Genomic DNA, 18,727 nt, shown 5'->3' with positions numbered 1-18,727 from the left:
CTTGTATGCCAGAATTGTAGTTTATAAAGTCATCTACATGGTGCTGTTGCCCCGGTTCCTGCTCTGGTGTACCTCAGGGCTCAGTTCTTGGAACTCTACTTTTCTCTCTTTATATTTCACCTCTTGACAAAATTATACACAGTCATGGAATACATTTCAGTTGCTATGTTGATGATACTCAGCTGTATGTGCCTTTAAGGGCTGAAGATTGTACTCAAATGACTTTATTTAGAGGCCTGCTTGGCTGCTGTAAAAAATTGGATGTCACTAAATTTTCTGCTTTTAAATCAGATAAAACTGAGATGGTGTTATTCACCCACAGACACCAACTTGATACAGTAACAATATCAATCAACAACTCTGTGATTTCATAAAGTGTGGCAGCCCAAAATCTTGGTGATAACATTCATCATCACACCTTTGATTTCCAGCTTCATACTGCTCACTCTGTCTGACACTCTCTTCACCTCCAGTACACTCTTGACATACTCTTCCTTCAGAATTACCCCTACCCCATTTCTCCTCTCATTCGCACCATGGTAGAAGAGTTTGAACCCATTAATATTAATATTAATAAGTAAATAAGTTAATTAAAATATGCTTATTTACATGAGAAATCCTTGTTGTATTATTGTTTAATGATACGGACTTTATTTTGCAGTGCATCTCTGCCAGAATCCTTCCTACTGTTTGATTAGCACCTTAAGTGAGTGATTTCTGAGATGTGGTTAAAGAAGGAAAAACAAAGAAGTTTGACTAGTTTGTGTTAAAACCTTGTTTTTATTTGCAACTGAAGAGTCGCTAAAGTGCTTTTGGAATGTTCTACACTTGTACATGCAGTAATTAATATCTTATAATAATAATAATAATAATCATCATCGTCATCATTATTACATTTATTTCGCGCTTTTATTTATTTTTTCTTAAATTTATTTCTGATTTCTCCCAATTTAGTGGCCAATCGTTCTCTATTTTAGTTCAAACACCCACCCTCGTACTGCGTGCGTTCGCCAACTGCATCTCTCCGGACGGCAGTCTTGAAGGAGACGCCTCGCCACTTCCGTGACAAGGCGAATCCAGGCCGAACCACTGCTTTTTCCGACACACACAGAGACACTTTCACGTGACGGACACAAGCCAGCTCCGTCCCCCTCCCCAAGACGGCGTTGCCAATTATTGCTGCTTCATCAAGTCCGGCCATAGTCAGATCTGACGAGACCGGGGCGCGAACCCCGGTCCCCAGTGGGCAACTGCATCGACACAAAGCCGATGCTTAGACCGCTACACCACCGCGGACCCATTTTGCGCTTTTCATCCACTACACTCTCATTAACAGTCAGTTCAGGTTTTCTTGACTTGAAAACTGATTGATACAAGGGAATTAGCTATATCATGTTGTGGTCTGAGTTGAAAAGAGAGGGCTTTGTCTTCGCAGAATACGCATTCTTTCTTTTTTTCTTCAATTTCCCCCCTGTTTTCACCCCAATTGTATCTGGCTAATTACCCCACTCTTTTTGAGCTGTCCTGAGCTGTCCTTGCTGCGCCCCCCCCTCTCTGCCGATCCGGGGGGGGCGCCCCGACCGACCAGAGGAGGCGCTATTGCAGTGACCAGGACAAATACCCACATCCGACTTCCCACCCGCAGACATGGTCTGCGAGGACACCCGACCAAGCCAGAAGTAACATGGGGATTCGAACCGACGATCCCCGTGTTGGTAGGCAACGGAATAGACTGCTACGCTACCCGGACGCCATGGAATACACAATGTTTCTATAGCATTTATCTACGATCTTGTTATTTTGGATGTCGCATTGTACATAGTGTTCAAAGCCTGGCAACAGTGTCTGGCTTACAGTCTAGGATTCCTTCCCATAGATGTCTATAAAGTCCAATGATAATGATGTTTTTTTTCTTAGAAATGTCATCCTTCTTGTTCTCCCATCTCAGATAATGAAGTTTGAGCGTTGTGGCCGGTCTCCTGGTTTCTCTTACAGTTTTCCTTTTTGTTTGGTTGATCAGTTTGGTAGGATGACATGATCTTAGATGTGTCTGATTTTTTTTATGGTGTTGTTATAGGTTCAACCGTTTTGATCATCTTTTAAACACCTTCTCCATCTTTTTATATCTACACAGGCTCTAAATGGACTGTTCACTGGGCATACTGCCTAAACTTCACAAGCTGATGTTACATCTCAACAGATTAAATATGGATGAAAATGTGTCATCCTAATGAGCAACAACATGACATAACCTAACTTTACATGGCCTCAATAATATTTGCAGAACATTTGATCAATTTGATCTTTTCCAGGTGTTTTCCATGACTGGGAAACTAGTGTGCACATTTCCAGGATGCGTGAAGACCCTGTACTAAGTTTACTTGGGCTGTAATGAATTATTTCTTTATAAAGCTGAACGCTTATCTCCTCAGAGTGAACCTGATCACAGGTCAGAGATGATATGAGGAGGTGATGCTGCTCCTACCTTGGAGGCCAGCTCCTTACAGGGCACCTCCTTCTTCAGAAAGAGTCCTGGCACAGCCTCCACCACTGGGAAACTGTACACATACTGGAGAACCACCAGCAGGTTGCCATAGGCGACCAGCCATGGTGATGACATCATTGTGTAGTGGCGTCGATTTCTTAGCATCCAGAGAGTGCATGACCACAGGAGCAGAACACATGTCAGCCATGAGACATATGTAATCGACCACGCCTAGGAAAACACACACACCACACACACACACACACACACAGATTTATTTAGGCACACCCTGTGGTTAGCATATGTGTTCATTGTGTGTGTGTGTGTCTTTACGCATGCTGAATAATCCAGGTAAAATTGAATCAGTTCATCTGGACACAACGTTTATTTGGAGAAATGTTTCATCATCATCTGAGTGACCTCTTCAGTCTCACCTGACTGCATACAGAAAACAGTGATCAGTTTCATATGAAAATTTGCATATGAAACCGATCGTCGGGTTGGGTCGTTATGCCACTGTATTGGTTATAAGGGTGGGGACACCTGCAGCCACTGTATTGTTTATAAGGGTGGGGACACCTGCAGCCACTGTATTGGTTATAAGGGTGGGGACACCTGCAGCCACTGTATTGTTTATAAGGGTGGGGACACCTGCAGTGACTGTATTGTTTATAAGGGTGGGACACCTGCAGCCACTGTATTGTTTATAAGGGTGGGGCACCTGCAGCCACTGTATTGTTTATAAGGGTGGGGGTACCTGCAGTCACTGTATTGTTTATAAGGGTGGGGACACCTGCAGTCACTGTATTGTTTATAAGGGTGGGACACCTGCAGCCACTGTATTGTTTATAAGGGTGGGGCACCTGCAGCCACTGTATTGGTTATAAGGGTGGGGACACCTGCAGCCACTGTATTGTTTATACGGGTGGGGACACCTGCAGCCACTGTATTGGTTATAAGGGTGGGGACACCTGCAGTCACTGTATTGCTTATAAGGGTGGGGCACCTGCAGTCACTGTATTGGTTATAAGGGTGGGGACACCTGCAGTCACTGTATTGTTTATAAGGGTGGGGACACCTGCAGTGACTGTATTGTTTATAAGGGTGGGACACCTGCAGTCACTGTATTGGTTATAAGGGTGGGGACACCTGCAGTCACTGTATTGTTTATAAGGGTGGGGACACCTGCAGTGACTGTATTGTTTATAAGGGTGGGACACCTGCAGTTGCTGTATTGGTTATAAGGGTGGAGACACCTGCAGTCACTGTATTGGTTATAAGGGTGGGACACCTGCAGTCCCTGTATTGGTTATAAGGGTGGGGACACCTGCAGTCACTGTATTGTTTATAAGGGTGGGGACACCTGCAGTCACTGTATTGGTTATAAGGGTGGGGACACCTGCAGTCACTGTATTGTTTATAAGGGTGGAGACACCTGCAGTCACTGTATTGGTTATAAGGGTGGGGACACCTGCAGTCACTGTATTGGTTATAAGGGTGGGGACACCTGCAGTCAGGTGAGACTGAAGAGGTCACGTAGATGATGATGAAACTTATCTATCAATCAACGTTGTGTCCAGATGAACTGCTTCACCTTCCTTGGATTCTGTGATAGTGTTAATGTGTGTGTGTGCGTGTGTGTGTGTGTGTGTGTGTGTGTGTACCTCACCATCATAGAAATCAGTGCACAGATGTAACTTTGTTTGAGGAGGATGCTGAAGGCGACACATGCTCCATTCTCCTTCCATCTCCCCTCCTCCTGCCAGTCTCCCCCACAGCTGTCTGACTGGAAGACACTGCTCCCTCCCCCATCTGAGAGGAGAGAAGTGTAGAGAGGAGGAAGGAGGAGAGGAGGAGAGAAACAATTACTAAGCAAGGTCTGCTCTGCTCCAGGGCTTCAACTACTAACCTTCAGCATGAGGAACAAACCTGATTGGCTGAGAGAGTAGTGGGGTTGGGAGTAGCGATCCAATCTGAGTGGGGTGTTCTTTGTGGGTGGGGATATGGAGAAATGAGCAGCACTGTCACTGGTGGAAGCCAACACCTAGGATCCAATCAAAACTATACTTAAAAAAAATATAAACACAGCAGTCAAAACACTTCAGAGATTTAATTGATTAGAATGTCCATCCATCCATCATCCAAACCACTTATCCTGCTCTCAGGGTCACAGGAATGCTGGAGCCTATCCTAGCAGTCATTGGGTGGTAGGCGGCGAGACACCCTGGAAAGGCTTCCAGGCCATAATAAAGGAAAATCAATCAACTTCAAAGACGCATTAGACACTTATCTATTAGTTTCAATAGCTTCCGGGATACAGATATGGCTCTGTAGGCAACGAATACCATCAAAACAAGGTATGGTGGTGGTACAGAACTCACTCATTTGTATCTGCTGTCACCACTATTTGCCTGGCTCAGCACAGCATACACCCCTTTCTCATAGAGTTGATCAGAGTATCGATTTGGACCTGTGCAATGCTGTCCCACTCCTCTACAACAGCTCTGCCAAGTTCCCGAATCATGGTGAGAACCAGAATACACTCTCGTATGTGCCATTCCAGAGCACCCTAAAGATGCTTAATGGATGACGTGTGGTGAGTATGCAGGCCATGGAAGAACTGGGACATTTTGAGCTAACAAAAATTGTGTGGAGATCCTGGTAATATGGGGCTGCACATTGTCTTGCTGAAACATGAGTTTATGGCAGCGGATGAATGGCATGACAAGGGGCATCAGGATCTCATCACAGTATGTCTGTGCATTCAAATTGGCATTGATTAAATGCACTCGTGTTTGTTATCCATAGGATATGCCAGCCCATACCAGAAGCCCACCACCAACATGGCCATTCCGTTGTCTGCTATTGCCATCAGCATTTTGCTCACCCACATGATGCTATACACCATGTCTGCCATCTCGCCAGTACAGCTGAAACCAGGTTTAATCTGTGAAGAGGACTGTCTGCCATCTCCCCAGTATAGCTGAAACTGGGATTCATCTGTAGAGAGGACAGTCTGCCATCTTGCTGGTCCAGCTGAAACTGGGATTCATCTGTAAAGAGGACTGTCTGTCATCTCCCTGGTACAGCTGAAACTGGGATTCATCTGTAAAGAGGACTGTCTGCCATCTCCCTGGTACAGCTGAAACTGGGATTCATCTGTAAAGAGGACTGTCTGTCATCTCCCTGATACAGCTGAAATGGGGAGTCATCTGTAAAGAGGACTGTCTGTCATCTCTCTGGTATAGCTGAAACTGGGAGTCATCTGTAACAAGGACTATCTGCCATCTCTCTGGTACAGCTGAAACTGGGATTCATCTGTAAAGAGGACTGTCTGTCACCTCCCTGGTATAGCTGAAACTGGGAGTCATCTGTAACAAGGACTATCTGCCATCTCTCTGGTACAGCTGAAACTGGGATTCATCTGTAAAGAGGATTGTCTGTCATCTCCCTGGTATAGCTGAAACTGGGAGTCATCTGTAACGAGGGTTGTCTGTCATCTCCCTGGTACAGCTGAAACTGGGATTCATCTGTAACGAGGGTTGTCTGTCATCTCCCTGGTACAGCTGAAACTGGGATTCATCTGTAAAGAGGACTGTCTGCCATCTCCCTGGTACAGCTGAAACTGGGATTCATCTGTAAAGAGGACTGTCTGTCATCTCCCTGATACAGCTGAAATGGGGAGTCATCTGTAAAGAGGACTGTCTGTCATCTCTCTGGTATAGCTGAAACTGGGAGTCATCTGTAACAAGGACTATCTGCCATCTCTCTGGTACAGCTGAAACTGGGATTCATCTGTAAAGAGGACTGTCTGTCACCTCCCTGGTATAGCTGAAACTGGGAGTCATCTGTAACAAGGACTATCTGCCATCTCTCTGGTACAGCTGAAACTGGGATTCATCTGTAAAGAGGATTGTCTGTCATCTCCCTGGTATAGCTGAAACTGGGAGTCATCTGTAACGAGGGTTGTCTGTCATCTCCCTGGTACAGCTGAAACTGGGATTCATCTGTAACGAGGGTTGTCTGTCATCTCCCTGGTACAGCTGAAACTGGGATTCATCTGTAAAGAGGACTGTCTGCCATCTCCCTGGTACAGCTGAAACTGGGATTCATCTGTAAAGAGGACTGTCTGTCATCTCCCTGATACAGCTGAAATGGGGAGTCATCTGTAAAGAGGACTGTCTGTCATCTCTCTGGTATAGCTGAAACTGGGAGTCATCTGTAACAAGGACTATCTGCCATCTCTCTGGTACAGCTGAAACTGGGATTCATCTGTAAAGAGGATTGTCTGTCATCTCCCTGGTATAGCTGAAACTGGGAGTCATCTGTAACGAGGGTTGTCTGTCATCTCCCTGGTACAGCTGAAACTGGGATTCATCTGTAACGAGGGTTGTCTGTCATCTCCCTGGTACAGCTGAAACGGGGAGTCATCTGTAACGAGGACTGTCTGCCATCTCCCTGGTACAGCTGAAATCGGGAGTCATCTGTAACGAGGGTTGTCTGTCATCTCCCTGGTACTATGCAATTGTGCGGTTTTTTTAGCTTGAAACAGCTCTGACACAGTTTTCTACAGTTTTCGGCTCTTCTCGGTTTCAATGACCCGATCTGCAGTTTTCTTTTTATGGACGTTTGTCTGCAAATGCTTGTCGCAACTTGCTTTTCGAGTGTAGTCCACCGGGATGTTACACACTGAGCAAAATAACAAACCACCACTGACATGAAACGTTTTTTCTGGGTATTGTACGGATCGTGCTTTAGCGGAGGTCTTTGCAGTTTTACTCATTTTTAAGTTTTTGATCGGACCGTGACTAACGTTAGCTGTTCATTCATTCGCTCTTCTAACGTAACCATGGGAACGTAACATTACACTGTAAACTTCCGCTAATTGGGACAATCTATGGGTTGGAGTGTAGGTCAAAATGTACAATGCTAGGCTATATGCTGTTCAGAAGTGATGGTTAAAATGCTTAGTGCCTATACAGATCACACTGTAGGCTATGTTAAGATTGACAGTTAGGCTACCATTCAAAACAAATCACGGAAAGCACTAAAAACTGGGGAAATCGCGGACATGGCAAAAAAATGGCGAGAATCACGGAATCTGTGACACCCACGACTTCCGTGACAAACACCCAGCCTTAATTATTGCTCTGCCTTCAACACTATCATCCCTGCCAAACTAACCACCAAACTCCTCTCCCTTGGCCTCAACCCCTCCCTCTGTAACTGGACCCTGGACTTCCTGACCAACAGACCTCAGTCTGTTAGGTTAGGTGACCACTCCTCCTCCACCCTGACCCTCAGCACAGGTGCCCCTCAAGGCTGTGTTCTGAGCCCCCTCCTTTTCTCCCTCTTCACCCACGACTGCCTGCCAACTCACCCCTCAAATGTTATAGTTAACTTTGCAGATGACACCACAGTCATTGGCCGTATCACCAAAAATGACAAGATGGCCTACAGAGACGAGATTCAACACCTCACATCATGGTGTACTACCAATAATCTTGTCCTCAATGTGCAGAAGACAAAGGAGCTGATTGTGGACTTCAGGAGGTCTAGAAGCTGCAACCACTCCCCCATACACATCAATGGGGTGGAAGTGGAGCGTGTTTCCAGCTTTAAATTCCTTGAAGTCCACATCAGCGAGGAACTTACCTTGACCAGAAAGTTCTGCAGTGGGTCGTCAAGGCGGCCCAGCATATCACCGGTACCCAGCTCCCAGCCATAAAAGACATTTATCACAAATGCTGCCTTCGAAGGGGTCTCAGCATCAGCAGAGATCCCACCCACCCCAACCATGGACTGTTCTCCCCCCTGTGCTCTGGGAGGCGCTACAGGAGCCTCAGAGCCTGCACTACCAGGCTCAAAAACAGTTTCTTTCCACAGGCTGTTGCCCACCTGAACCTGGCTACCCACTGAATGTCTGTAGATAATATTAAATATGTTGTACTCCAGCTCTTTTTTTAACTTATTTTTAGCTTTTGGTCTTCATGTGTGTATATCTTATACTGTGTTTGCTGTGTTTGTGTGTGTCTGTCTTGCACTGTTTGGTGAAGCCACAGCCCTCATTTCATTTTTAACATGTACCTTCACATTGTTTCTAATGACAATAAATTGAATTGAATTGAATTGAATGTTTTTGTCCTTACTGAGAGTCATGAGAGCTTTCCTCTCATCTCTACCGATGTTGGGTGGTGGCGGCTTCACATTGATGAGGCAGGCTGAAACTTTCATCACAGTTGCTCCACTTCTGGGTCCACAATGTTGATTTTTCAGATCACTGATTCTATGGCTGTGATCAGTTCCACTAGTGGGATTTGCCTCAGTGTGACAACAAAATTCAACCCCCTAGCAAGGATGTCTTGCGCCGCTTGGGTGAGTTGTCAGTTGGATAGATTCTTCACCCACTTGTCCACATCACCAGCATGTGTCCAGTGTCTGTCTGCCTTTGAGGGTGTCGTCCATTGTCTGCCGGTGTCTCTGGCATACAGCAAGTTGGTTGAACTTCTTTTGCTGCCTGGTTTTTACTTTTTGTGTTGAGACAAGCCTTATCCATGAACTCAATCACACGTTGGAAAGTGGTCTCATCTAGACGTGGCATGAGTGTCTGTTGGATCTGCTCCACTTTGGCCTTCAAAGCATCGATGGTAAAATTAGTTTGTCTCACCCATTCATTTAACAGCTGGCTCTGTGCCTTCAGGCGGATCTTGTTAGCTCAGTGGCCCTTGACCGAAGATTTTATTTGCAGGCTCTTATGTAGGTGTAATCCTGCTCTGTCTGAATCTGAGGTTGAATCTCAGGTGGTTCCAGTAGTCTACCATCTTACATTCTCTTTGCCCATACTCACATACAAGTTTAAGGCAATCCTCGCCAAAATGAGTCAAAATGTCTTGATGCATACTTAACAGTCCAGGTAAGAAAATCCCGGAAGGTTGAATCAGGTCATCTGGACACAACGTTTATTGACAGAAACGTTTCATCATCATCTAAGTGACCTCTTCAGTCTCACCTGACTGCAGCTACCCCACCCTTATAAACAACACAGTGACTACAGGTGTCCCCACCCTTATAAACAATACAGTGACTGCAGGTGTCCCCACCCTTATAAACAATACAGTGACTGCAGCTACCCCACCCTTATAAACAATACAGTGACTGCAGGTGTCTCCACCCTTATAAACAATACAGTGACTGCAGGTGTCCCCACCCTTATAGACAATACAGTGACTGCAGGTGTCCCCACCCTTATAAACAATACAGTGACTGCAGCTACCCCACCCTTATAAACAACACAGTGACTACAGGTGTCTCCACCCTTATAAACAATACAGTGACTGCAGGTGTCCCCACCCTTATAGACAATACAGTGACTGCAGGTGTCCCCACCCTTATAAACAATACAGTGACTGCAGGTGTCCCCACCCTTATAGACAATACTGTGACTGCAGGTGTCCCCACCCTTATAAACAATACAGTGACTGCAGGTGTCCCCACCCTTATAAACAATACAGTGACTGCAGGTGTCCCCACCCTTATAGACAATACAGTGACTGCAGGTGTCCCCACCCTTATAAACAATACAGTGACTGCAGGTGTCCCCACCCTTATAAACAATAGTGACTGCAGGTGTCCCCACCCTTATAAACAATACAGTGACTGCAGGTACCCCACCCTTATAAACAATACACTGGCATAACGACCCAAACCAATGACCAGTTTCATATGCAAATATGGGTGTGATCATTAACTGGAGTTACAATGGCCATGTGTACTATTCACAGAGGATTGGGGAATAGTTGCAATCATTGTAAAACAGCGACAGATTAGTTAAGTTAAATGTAAATAAATTAGTGCTCAATATGTGTGCGCAAAAGTGTGTGTGTGTGTGTGTGTGTGTGTGCGTGTGTGTTATTACCTCTGACTCCCTCCAGAGCTGTCTCCTCCTATCAGCTGTGATGTTCCCTTGAACAGGTGACTCGTCTCCTTCTTCACTCTCTCCTTGTTCACATACCTGTGAGACAGAAAAATGTGTTTGTGTGTGTTTGTGTGTGTTTAGATTTCTATACGTAAATGAGTGTACGTATACCTGTTTCCTACACAGTGTAGCTACAGTGTAATAAAGCCCCAGCAGGACAAGCGGGTTGGTGTAGTGATACCAGCTCAGTGCATTATTCACCATCAACCTCCAAGGGGCAGCACAGTCTGCAGACACCATGGACACCATGCCAAAGAGACTGGAAGAGAGAGAGAGAGAGAGAAACAAAGAGACAGAAAGATGGAGAGAATGACGCAGGGCAGAAACACAAAAACACCTTTAGGATGTTACAGAAAGTTGAATCAGCCCATCTGGACACAACATGAACAATGAAATGATGTTCACCAGTCCTCTGTCAGCTGGTGATGACACCTCCTGATCCCTTAACTACCAGTCCTCTGTCAGTTGGTGATGACCCCTCCTGATCACTTACCAGCTAACAGTGTCTGTCAGCTGGTGATGACACCTCCTGATCACTTAACTACCAGTCACTGTCAGCTGGTGATGACACCTCCTGATCACTGAACTACCAGTCACTGTCAGCTGGTGATGACACCTCCTGATCACTTAACTACCAGTCCTCTGTCAGTTGGTGATGACACCTCCTGATCACTTAACTACCAGTCCTCTGTCAGTTGGTGATGACACCTCCTGATCACTTAACTACCAGTCACTGTCAGCTGGCGATGACACCTCCTGATCACTTAACTACCAGTCATTGTCAGCTGGTGATGACACCTCCTGATCACTTAACTACCAGTCCTCTGTCAGTTGGTGATGACACCTCCTGATCACTTAACTACCAGTCCTCTGTCAGTTGGTGATGACACCTCCTGATCACTTAACTACCAGCCACTGTCATCTGGTAATAATAATAATAATAATGTTAACAATAATAATAATAAATTAAACTTATAGAGCACTTTTCTAACACTCAAATTTGCTTTACAATAAACGGGGTGAAACAAGACAACAGGTAAACATAGCACATACATACAGGGGTGGATGGGAAGGGGAGCTATGAGAGGGAGAAGCGGCAGCCACACATACGACACCAGCAATACTCTCTGACTTAGACAGATACAAAAGGGGAAGAAAAACAAACATCATAAATCACGTAAATCACAGATGAAAGCAAGTCTGAAGAGGTGAGTCCTGATTAATGACTTGAATGTGGGCAGATTGCAGCAGTGTCTGATGTGCTTGGGGAGGGAGTTCCAAGAGGAGGGGGCAGCAGATCGAGTGCTCGGTCATTAGTCTGCCTCAGATTAAGGGTGGATGAGAGGACGGGGGGAGGGGGCACAAGAAGACAACAGAGAAGAGGTGTGTCTTGAGATGGGATTGGAAGAGTGGGAGGTATTCTGAGTCTCTAATGATTTGGAGGAGTGAGTTCCAGAGCCTGGGAGCTGCCCTGGAGAAGGCTCGGTCACCAAAGCCACGGAGGTTAAAATAGGGGGTAGAGAGAAGGGAGGTTGAGGTGGATCTGAGTGGGTTGGTAGGGCGAGAGGATGTCGGTGAGGAATCTGGGTGTGATCCTGGATGACCAACTGTTGTTTGCTGCAAATGTTGCATCGGTTGCTCGCTCCTGCAGATTTCTCCTCGAAAACATCAGGAGGATTCGCCAATTCCTCACCGATGAGATGGCACAGGTGCTCATCCAGGCTCTGGTCATCTCCCGGCTGGACTACAGCAACTCCCTCCTTGCTGGTGCCTCGGCGTCAGCCATCAGACTTCTGGAGCTTGTTCAGAAAGCTGCAGCCCGTCTGGTGTTCAACCGCCCTAAGTTCTCCCACACACCTCCCCTTCTCATGTCCCTTCACTGGCTCCCAGTAGCTGCTCGCATCCAGTTTAAGACTCTGGTGCTAGCCAACAGGGCAGTGAAAGGAACAGCTCCTTCCTATCTCCAGGCCATGGTCAAGCCCTACACCCCCGCCCGACTACTTCGCTCTGCTGCCTCGGGACGCCTGGTTGCCCCGTTCCTCAGAGGCCCCTGCTGCCGATCGATCCGGTCACGGCTCTTTTCTGTCCTGGCCCCACAGTGGTGGAATGAACTCCCCACTGATGTCAGGACAGCGGAGTCACTGCCCGTCTTTCACCGCAGGTTGAAAACTCACCTCTTTAAGAACTACTACCCTGTTGCTTGTTCTTAGCACTTATTGTATTCACTCATTTAAAAAAAATCTCTTTCTTGCGCTTTTACTTTAGCACTGGTTTTGCTCTTAGATGCTTGTTTAGATGCCCTTATGACCGCTGATGACTAGTAGTTCTCCTGATTTCCTCCGTTAAATGCACTTATTGTAAGTCGCTTTGGTAGCCAGTGGAGGTCTTTTAGGAATGGGATTATGTGGTGCAAGGATTTGGTGAAAGTTAAAAGTCGGGCAGATGCGTTCTGGACCAATTGGAGTCTCTTGATAGAGCTAGCACTGATGCCATAGAGGAGTGAGTTGCAGTAATCGAGGTGGGGGGAGATGATGGCATGGATCAGTGTCTCAGCAGCAGGGCATGTGAAAGAGGGTCTTATTTTTGCAATGTTGCGAAGGTGGTAGATGGAGGATTTGACCATTTGGCAGATATGAGGCTCAAGGGAGAGGGTGGGATCAAGGATCACACCAAGGTCGCATGCCTGGGAGGAAGGGGAGACAGTAGCGCAATCAATTGTGAGTGTGAGGTTGTGCGAGGTTGGCTGAGAGTAGACTTAGAGCCAATGAAGAGGAGTTCAGTTTTGTCGCTGTTGAGTTTGAGGAGGCTTTGCTGCATACAGACTTTAATTGCAGACAGACAGGAGTCGATGTGAGAAGAGGGGAGGATTGTGAGGGGATTTGGTGCTGAGGTATATCTGGGTGTAATCAGCATAACAGTGGAAGTCCAGGTTGAAATGGCGGTGAATCTGACCAAGAGGGAGGATGTAGATGATGAAAACGAGTGGGCCGAGTACAGAACCTTGGGGAACACCTTGTGTGACTGTGGATGGAACAGAGGAGTGGTTGTGAAATGAGATGAAGTGTGACCTGTTGGAGAGGTTGGACTGTAGCCAGCTGAGTACGGTGCCGTCAATACCGACATCTTTCAATCTGGTGAGCAGAATGTTGTGGCTCACAGTATCGAAGGCTGCACTCAGGTCGAGGAGGATGAGGATGTTAAGGGCTCCAGTATCAGCAGAGGTGAGGAGGTCATTGAGTACTTTAAGGAGTACAGTTTCAGTACTGTGGAGTGGGCAACAACCAGACTGGAGGGGTTCGAGTAGGTTGTTGGAGTGTAGGTAGGTTTGGAGTTGTGTTGCGACAATGCGTTCCAGGGTTTTTGAGAGGAAGGGGAGGTTGGAAATTGGCAGGTAGTGGTTGAGGCAGGATGGATCAAGACCATGTTTCTTGAGAATTGGGGTGACAGCGGCAGTTTTGAAGGCAGAGGGGACAATTCCATGGGACAGTGAGGACACACATATGCACACGCACACACATATGTATATGTGTGTGCGTGTTTCTGTGTGTGTATGTATGTATGTGTGTGTATGTATACGTGTGTGTATATGTGTGTGTGTGTATATGTGTGTGTATGTATATGTGTGTATGTCTTTGTATGTGTGTGTATGTATATGTATGTATGTATGTGTGTGTGTGTGTGTGTGTACCTGGCGTAGGTGTCGTTGGGGGGGATGTACTCCTGCAGGGAGGGCAGTTGGTAGCAGTAGAGGAGAAGGAAGTGACCGGCAGAGTAAAGCAGTGTGTGTGTGTGTGTGTGTGTGTGTGTGTGTGTGTGTGTGTGTGAGTGTGTGTGTGTGTGTGTGTGTGTGTGTGTACCTGGCGTAGGTGTCGTTGGGGGGGATGTACTCCTGCAGGGAGGGCAGTTGGTAGCAGTAGAGGAGAAGGAAGTGACCGGCAGAGTAAAGCAGTGTGTGTGTGTGTGTGTGTGTGTGTGTGTGTGTGTGTGTGTGTGTGTGTGTGTGTGTGTGTGTGTGAGTGTGTGTGTGTGTGTACCTGGCGTAGGTGTCGTTGGGGGGGATGTACTCCTGCAGGGAGGGCAGTTGGTAGCAGTAGAGGAGAAGGAAGTGACCGGCAGAGTAAAGCAGTGTGTGTGTGTGTGTGTGTGTGTGTGTGTGAGTGTGTGTGTGTGTGTGTGTGTACCTGGCGTAGGTGTCGTTGGGGGGGATGTACTCCTGCAGGGAGGGCAGTTGGTAGCAGTAGAGGAGAAGGAAGTGACCGGCAGAGTAAAGCAGTGTGTGTGTGTGTGTGTGTGTGTGTGTGTGTGTGTGTGTGTGTGTGTGAGTGTGTGTGTGTGTGTGTGTGTGTGTACCTGGCGTAGGTGTCGTTGGGGGGGATGTACTCCTGCAGGGAGGGCAGTTGGTAGCAGTAGAGGAGAAGGAAGTGACCGGCAGAGTAAAGCAGTGTGTGTGTGTGTGTGTGTGTGTGAGTGTGTGTGTGTGTGTGTGTGTGTGTGTGTGTGTGTGTGTGTGTGTGTGTGTGTGTGTGTGTGTGTGTGTGTGTGTGTGTGTGTGTGTACCTGGCGTAGGTGTCGTTGGGGGGGATGTACTCCTGCAGGGAGGGCAGTTGGTAGCAGTAGAGGAGAAGGAAGTGACCGGCAGAGTAAAGCAGTGTGTGTGTGTGTGTGTGTGTGTGTGAGTGTGTGTGTGTGTGTGTGTGTGTGTGTGTGTGTGTGAGTGTGTGAGTGTGTGTACCTGGCGTAGGTGTCGTTGGGGGGAATGTACTCCTGCAGGGAGGGCAGTTGGTAGCAGTAGAGGAGAAGGAAGTGACCGGCAGAGTAAAGCAGTGTGTGTGTGTGTGTGTGTGTGTGTGTGTGTGTGTGTGTGTGTGTGTGTGTGTGTGTGTGTGTGTGTGTGTGTGTGTGTACCTGGCGTAGGTGTCGTTGGGGGGGATGTACTCCTGCAGGGAGGGCAGTTGGTAGCAGTAGAGGAGAAGGAAGTGACCGGCAGAGTAAAGCAGTGTGTGTGTGTGTGTGAGTGTGTGTGTGTGTGTGTGTGTGTGTGTGTGTGTGTGTGTGTGTGTGTGTGTGTGTGTGTGTGTGTGTGTGTGTGTGTGTGTGTGTGTGTGTGTGTACCTGGCGTAGGTGTCGTTGGGGGGGATGTACTCCTGCAGGGAGGGCAGTTGGTAGCAGTAGAGGAGAAGGAAGTGACCGGCAGAGTAAAGCAGTGTGTGTGTGTGTGTGTGTGTGTGTGTGTGTGTGTGTGTGTGTGTGTGTGTGTGTGTGTGTGTGTGTGTACCTGGCGTAGGTGTCGTTGGGGGGGATGTACTCCTGCAGGGAGGGCAGTTGGTAGCAGTAGAGGAGAAGGAAGTGACCGGCAGAGTAAAGCAGTGTGTGTGTGTGTGTGTGTGTGTGTGTGTGTGTGTGTGTGTGTGTGTGTGTGTGTGTGTGAGTGTGTGTACCTGGCGTAGGTGTCGTTGGGGGGGATGTACTCCTGCAGGGAGGGCAGTTGGTAGCAGTAGAGGAGAAGGAAGTGACCGGCAGAGTAAAGCAGTGTGTGTGTGTGAGTGTGTGTGTGAGTGTGTGTGTGTGTGTGTGTGTGTGTGTGTGTACCTGGCGTAGGTGTCGTTGGGGGGGATGTACTCCTGCAGGGAGGGCAGTTGGTAGCAGTAGAGGAGAAGGAAGTGACCGGCAGAGTAAAGCAGTGTGTGTGTGTGTGTGTGTGTGTGTGTGTGTGTGTGTGTGTGAGTGTGTGTGTGTGTGTGTGTGAGTGTGTGTGTGTGTGTGAGTGTGTGTGTGTGTGTGTGTGTGTGTGTGTGTGTGTGTGTACCTGGCGTAGGTGTCGTTGGGGGGGGATGTACTCCTGCAGGGAGGGCAGTTGGTAGCAGTAGAGGAGAAGGAAGTGACCGGCAGAGTAAAGCAGTGTGTGTGTGTGTGTGTGTGTGTGTGTGTCTGTGTGTGTGTGAGTGTGTGTGTGTGTGTGTGTGTGTGTGTACCTGGCGTAGGTGTCGTTGGGGGGGATGTACTCCTGCAGGGAGGGCAGTTGGTAGCAGTAGAGGAGAAGGAAGTGACCGGCAGAGTAAAGCAGTGTGTGTGTGTGTGTGTGTGTGTGTGTGTGTGTGTGTGTGTGTGTGTGTGTGTGAGTGTGTGTGTGTGTGTGTGTGTGTGTGTGAGTGTGTGTACCTGGCGTAGGTGTCGTTGGGGGGGATGTACTCCTGCAGGGAGGGCAGTTGGTAGCAGTAGAGGAGAAGGAAGTGACCGGCAGAGTAAAGCAGTGTGTGTGTGTGTGTGTGTGTGTGTGTGTGTGTGTGTGTGTGTGTGTGTGTGTGTGTGTGTGTGTGTGTGTGTGTACCTGGCGTAGGTGTCGTTGGGGGGGATGTACTCCTGCAGGGAGGGCAGTTGGTAGCAGTAGAGGAGAAGGAAGTGACCGGCAGAGTAAAGCAGTGTGTGTGTGTGTGTGTGTGTGTGTGTGTGTGTGTGTGTGTGTGTGTGTGTGTGTGTGTGTGTGAGTGTGTGTGTGTGTGTGTGTGTGTGTGTGTGTGTGTGAGTGTGTGTGTGTGTGTGTGTGTGTGTACCTGGCGTAGGTGTCGTTGGGGGGGATGTACTCCTGCAGGGAGGGCAGTTGGTAGCAGTAGAGGAGAAGGAAGTGACCGGCAGAGTAAAGCAGTGTGTGTGTGTGTGTGTGTGTGTGTGTGTGTGTGTGTGTGTGTGTGTGTGTGTGTGTGTGTACCTGGCGTAGGTGTCGTTGGGGGGGATGTACTCCTGCAGGGAGGGCAGTTGGTAGCAGTAGAGGAGAAGGAAGTGACCGGCAGAGTAAAGCAGTGTGTGTGTGTGTGTGTGTGTGTGTGTGTGTGTGTGTGTGTGTGTGTGTGTGTGTGTGTGTGTGTGTGAGTGTGTGTACCTGGCGTAGGTGTCGTTGGGGGGGGATGTACTCCTGCAGGGAGGGCAGTTGGTAGCAGTAGAGGAGAAGGAAGTGACCGGCAGAGTAAAGCAGTGTGTGTGTGTGAGTGTGTGTGTGAGTGTGTGTGTGTGTGTGTGTGTGTGTGTGTGTACCTGGCGTAGGTGTCGTTGGGGGGGATGTACTCCTGCAGGGAGGGCAGTTGGTAGCAGTAGAGGAGAAGGAAGTGACCGGCAGAGTAAAGCAGTGTGTGTGTGTGTGTGTGTGTGTGTGTGTGTGTGTGTGTGTGTGTGTGTGTGTGTGTGTGAGTGTGTGTGTGTGTGTGTGTGTGTACCTGGCGTAGGTGTCGTTGGGGGGGATGTACTCCTGCAGGGAGGGCAGTTGGTAGCAGTAGAGGAGAAGGAAGTGACCGGCAGAGTAAAGCAGTGTGTGTGTGTGTGTGTGTGTGTGTGTGTGTGTGTGTGTGTGTGTGTACCTGGCGTAGGTGTCGTTGGGGGGGATGTACTCCTGCAGGGAGGGCAGTTGGTAGCAGTAGAGGAGAAGGAAGTGACCGGCAGAGTAAAGCAGTGTGTGTGTGTGTGTGTGTGTGTGTGTGTGTGTGTGTGTGTGTGTGTGTGTGTGAGTGTGTGTGTGTGTGTGTGTGAGTGTGTGTGTGTGTGTGAGTGTGTGTGTGTGTGTGTGTGTGTGTGTGTGTGTGTGTGTGTACCTGGCGTAGGTGTCGTTGGGGGGGGGATGTACTCCTGCAGGGAGGGCAGTTGGTAGCAGTAGAGGAGAAGGAAGTGACCGGCAGAGTAAAGCAGTGTGTGTGTGTGTGTGTGTGTGTGTGTGTGTGTGTGTGTGTGTGTGTGTGTGTGTGTGAGTGTGTGTACCTGGCGTAGGTGTCGTTGGGGGGGATGTACTCCTGCAGGGAGGGCAGTTGGTAGCAGTAGAGGAGAAGGAAGTGACCGGCAGAGTAAAGCAGTGTGTGTGTGTGTGTGTGTGTGTGTGTGTGTGTGTGTGTGTGTGTGTGTGTGTGTGAGTGTGTGTGTGTGTGTGTGTGTACCTGGCGTAGGTGTCGTTGGGGGGGATGTACTCCTGCAGGGAGGGCAGTTGGTAGCAGTAGAGGAGAAGGAAGTGACCGGCAGAGTAAAGCAGTGTGTGTGTGTGTGTGTGTGTGTGTGTGTGTGTGTGTGTGTGTGTGTGTGTGTGAGTGTGTGTACCTGGCGTAGGTGTCGTTGGGGGGGATGTACTCCTGCAGGGAGGGCAGTTGGTAGCAGTAGAGGAGAAGGAAGTGACCGGCAGAGTAAAGCAGTGTGTGTGTGTGTGTGTGTGTGTGTGTGTGTGTGTGTGTGTGTGTGTGTGTGTGTGTGTGTGAGTGTGTGTACCTGGCGTAGGTGTCGTTGGGGGGGATGTA

General features: G+C 48.3%; 2 protein-coding genes across 2 annotated transcripts in view; both read right to left on the bottom strand.

Moving 5' to 3' along the window:
* The window catches only part of LOC130129961 (piezo-type mechanosensitive ion channel component 2-like), a 203,520-nt gene extending 192,834 nt beyond the window's left edge, over positions 1 to 10,686 (bottom strand). The window contains exons 1-5 of the mRNA XM_056299667.1: positions 10,572 to 10,686; positions 10,401 to 10,496; positions 4,415 to 4,529; positions 4,155 to 4,297; positions 2,486 to 2,716 (exon numbers count right to left, since the gene is read on the bottom strand). Coding sequence (XP_056155642.1) covers positions 2,486 to 2,716; positions 4,155 to 4,297; positions 4,415 to 4,529; positions 10,401 to 10,496; positions 10,572 to 10,664 — 678 coding nt within the window. The 5' untranslated portion in view covers positions 10,665 to 10,686. The remainder of the gene's footprint in view (positions 1 to 2,485; positions 2,717 to 4,154; positions 4,298 to 4,414; positions 4,530 to 10,400; positions 10,497 to 10,571) is intronic.
* LOC130129682 (piezo-type mechanosensitive ion channel component 2-like) overlaps positions 10,664 to 18,727 on the bottom strand; it is a gene marked incomplete at its 5' end in the record, with an annotated part of 77,436 nt that continues 69,372 nt past the window's right edge. The window contains one exon of the mRNA XM_056299268.1: positions 10,664 to 10,687. Within this exon, the coding sequence (XP_056155243.1) occupies positions 10,664 to 10,687 (24 nt within the window). The remainder of the gene's footprint in view (positions 10,688 to 18,727) is intronic.

Source organism: Lampris incognitus, chromosome 19, assembly GCF_029633865.1.
Source record: "Lampris incognitus isolate fLamInc1 chromosome 19, fLamInc1.hap2, whole genome shotgun sequence".
Taxonomy (NCBI): Eukaryota; Metazoa; Chordata; class Actinopteri; order Lampriformes; family Lampridae; genus Lampris; species Lampris incognitus.
Note: the sequence above shows the minus strand (reverse complement) of the source record. Positions and strands in the feature narration are given on the sequence as shown.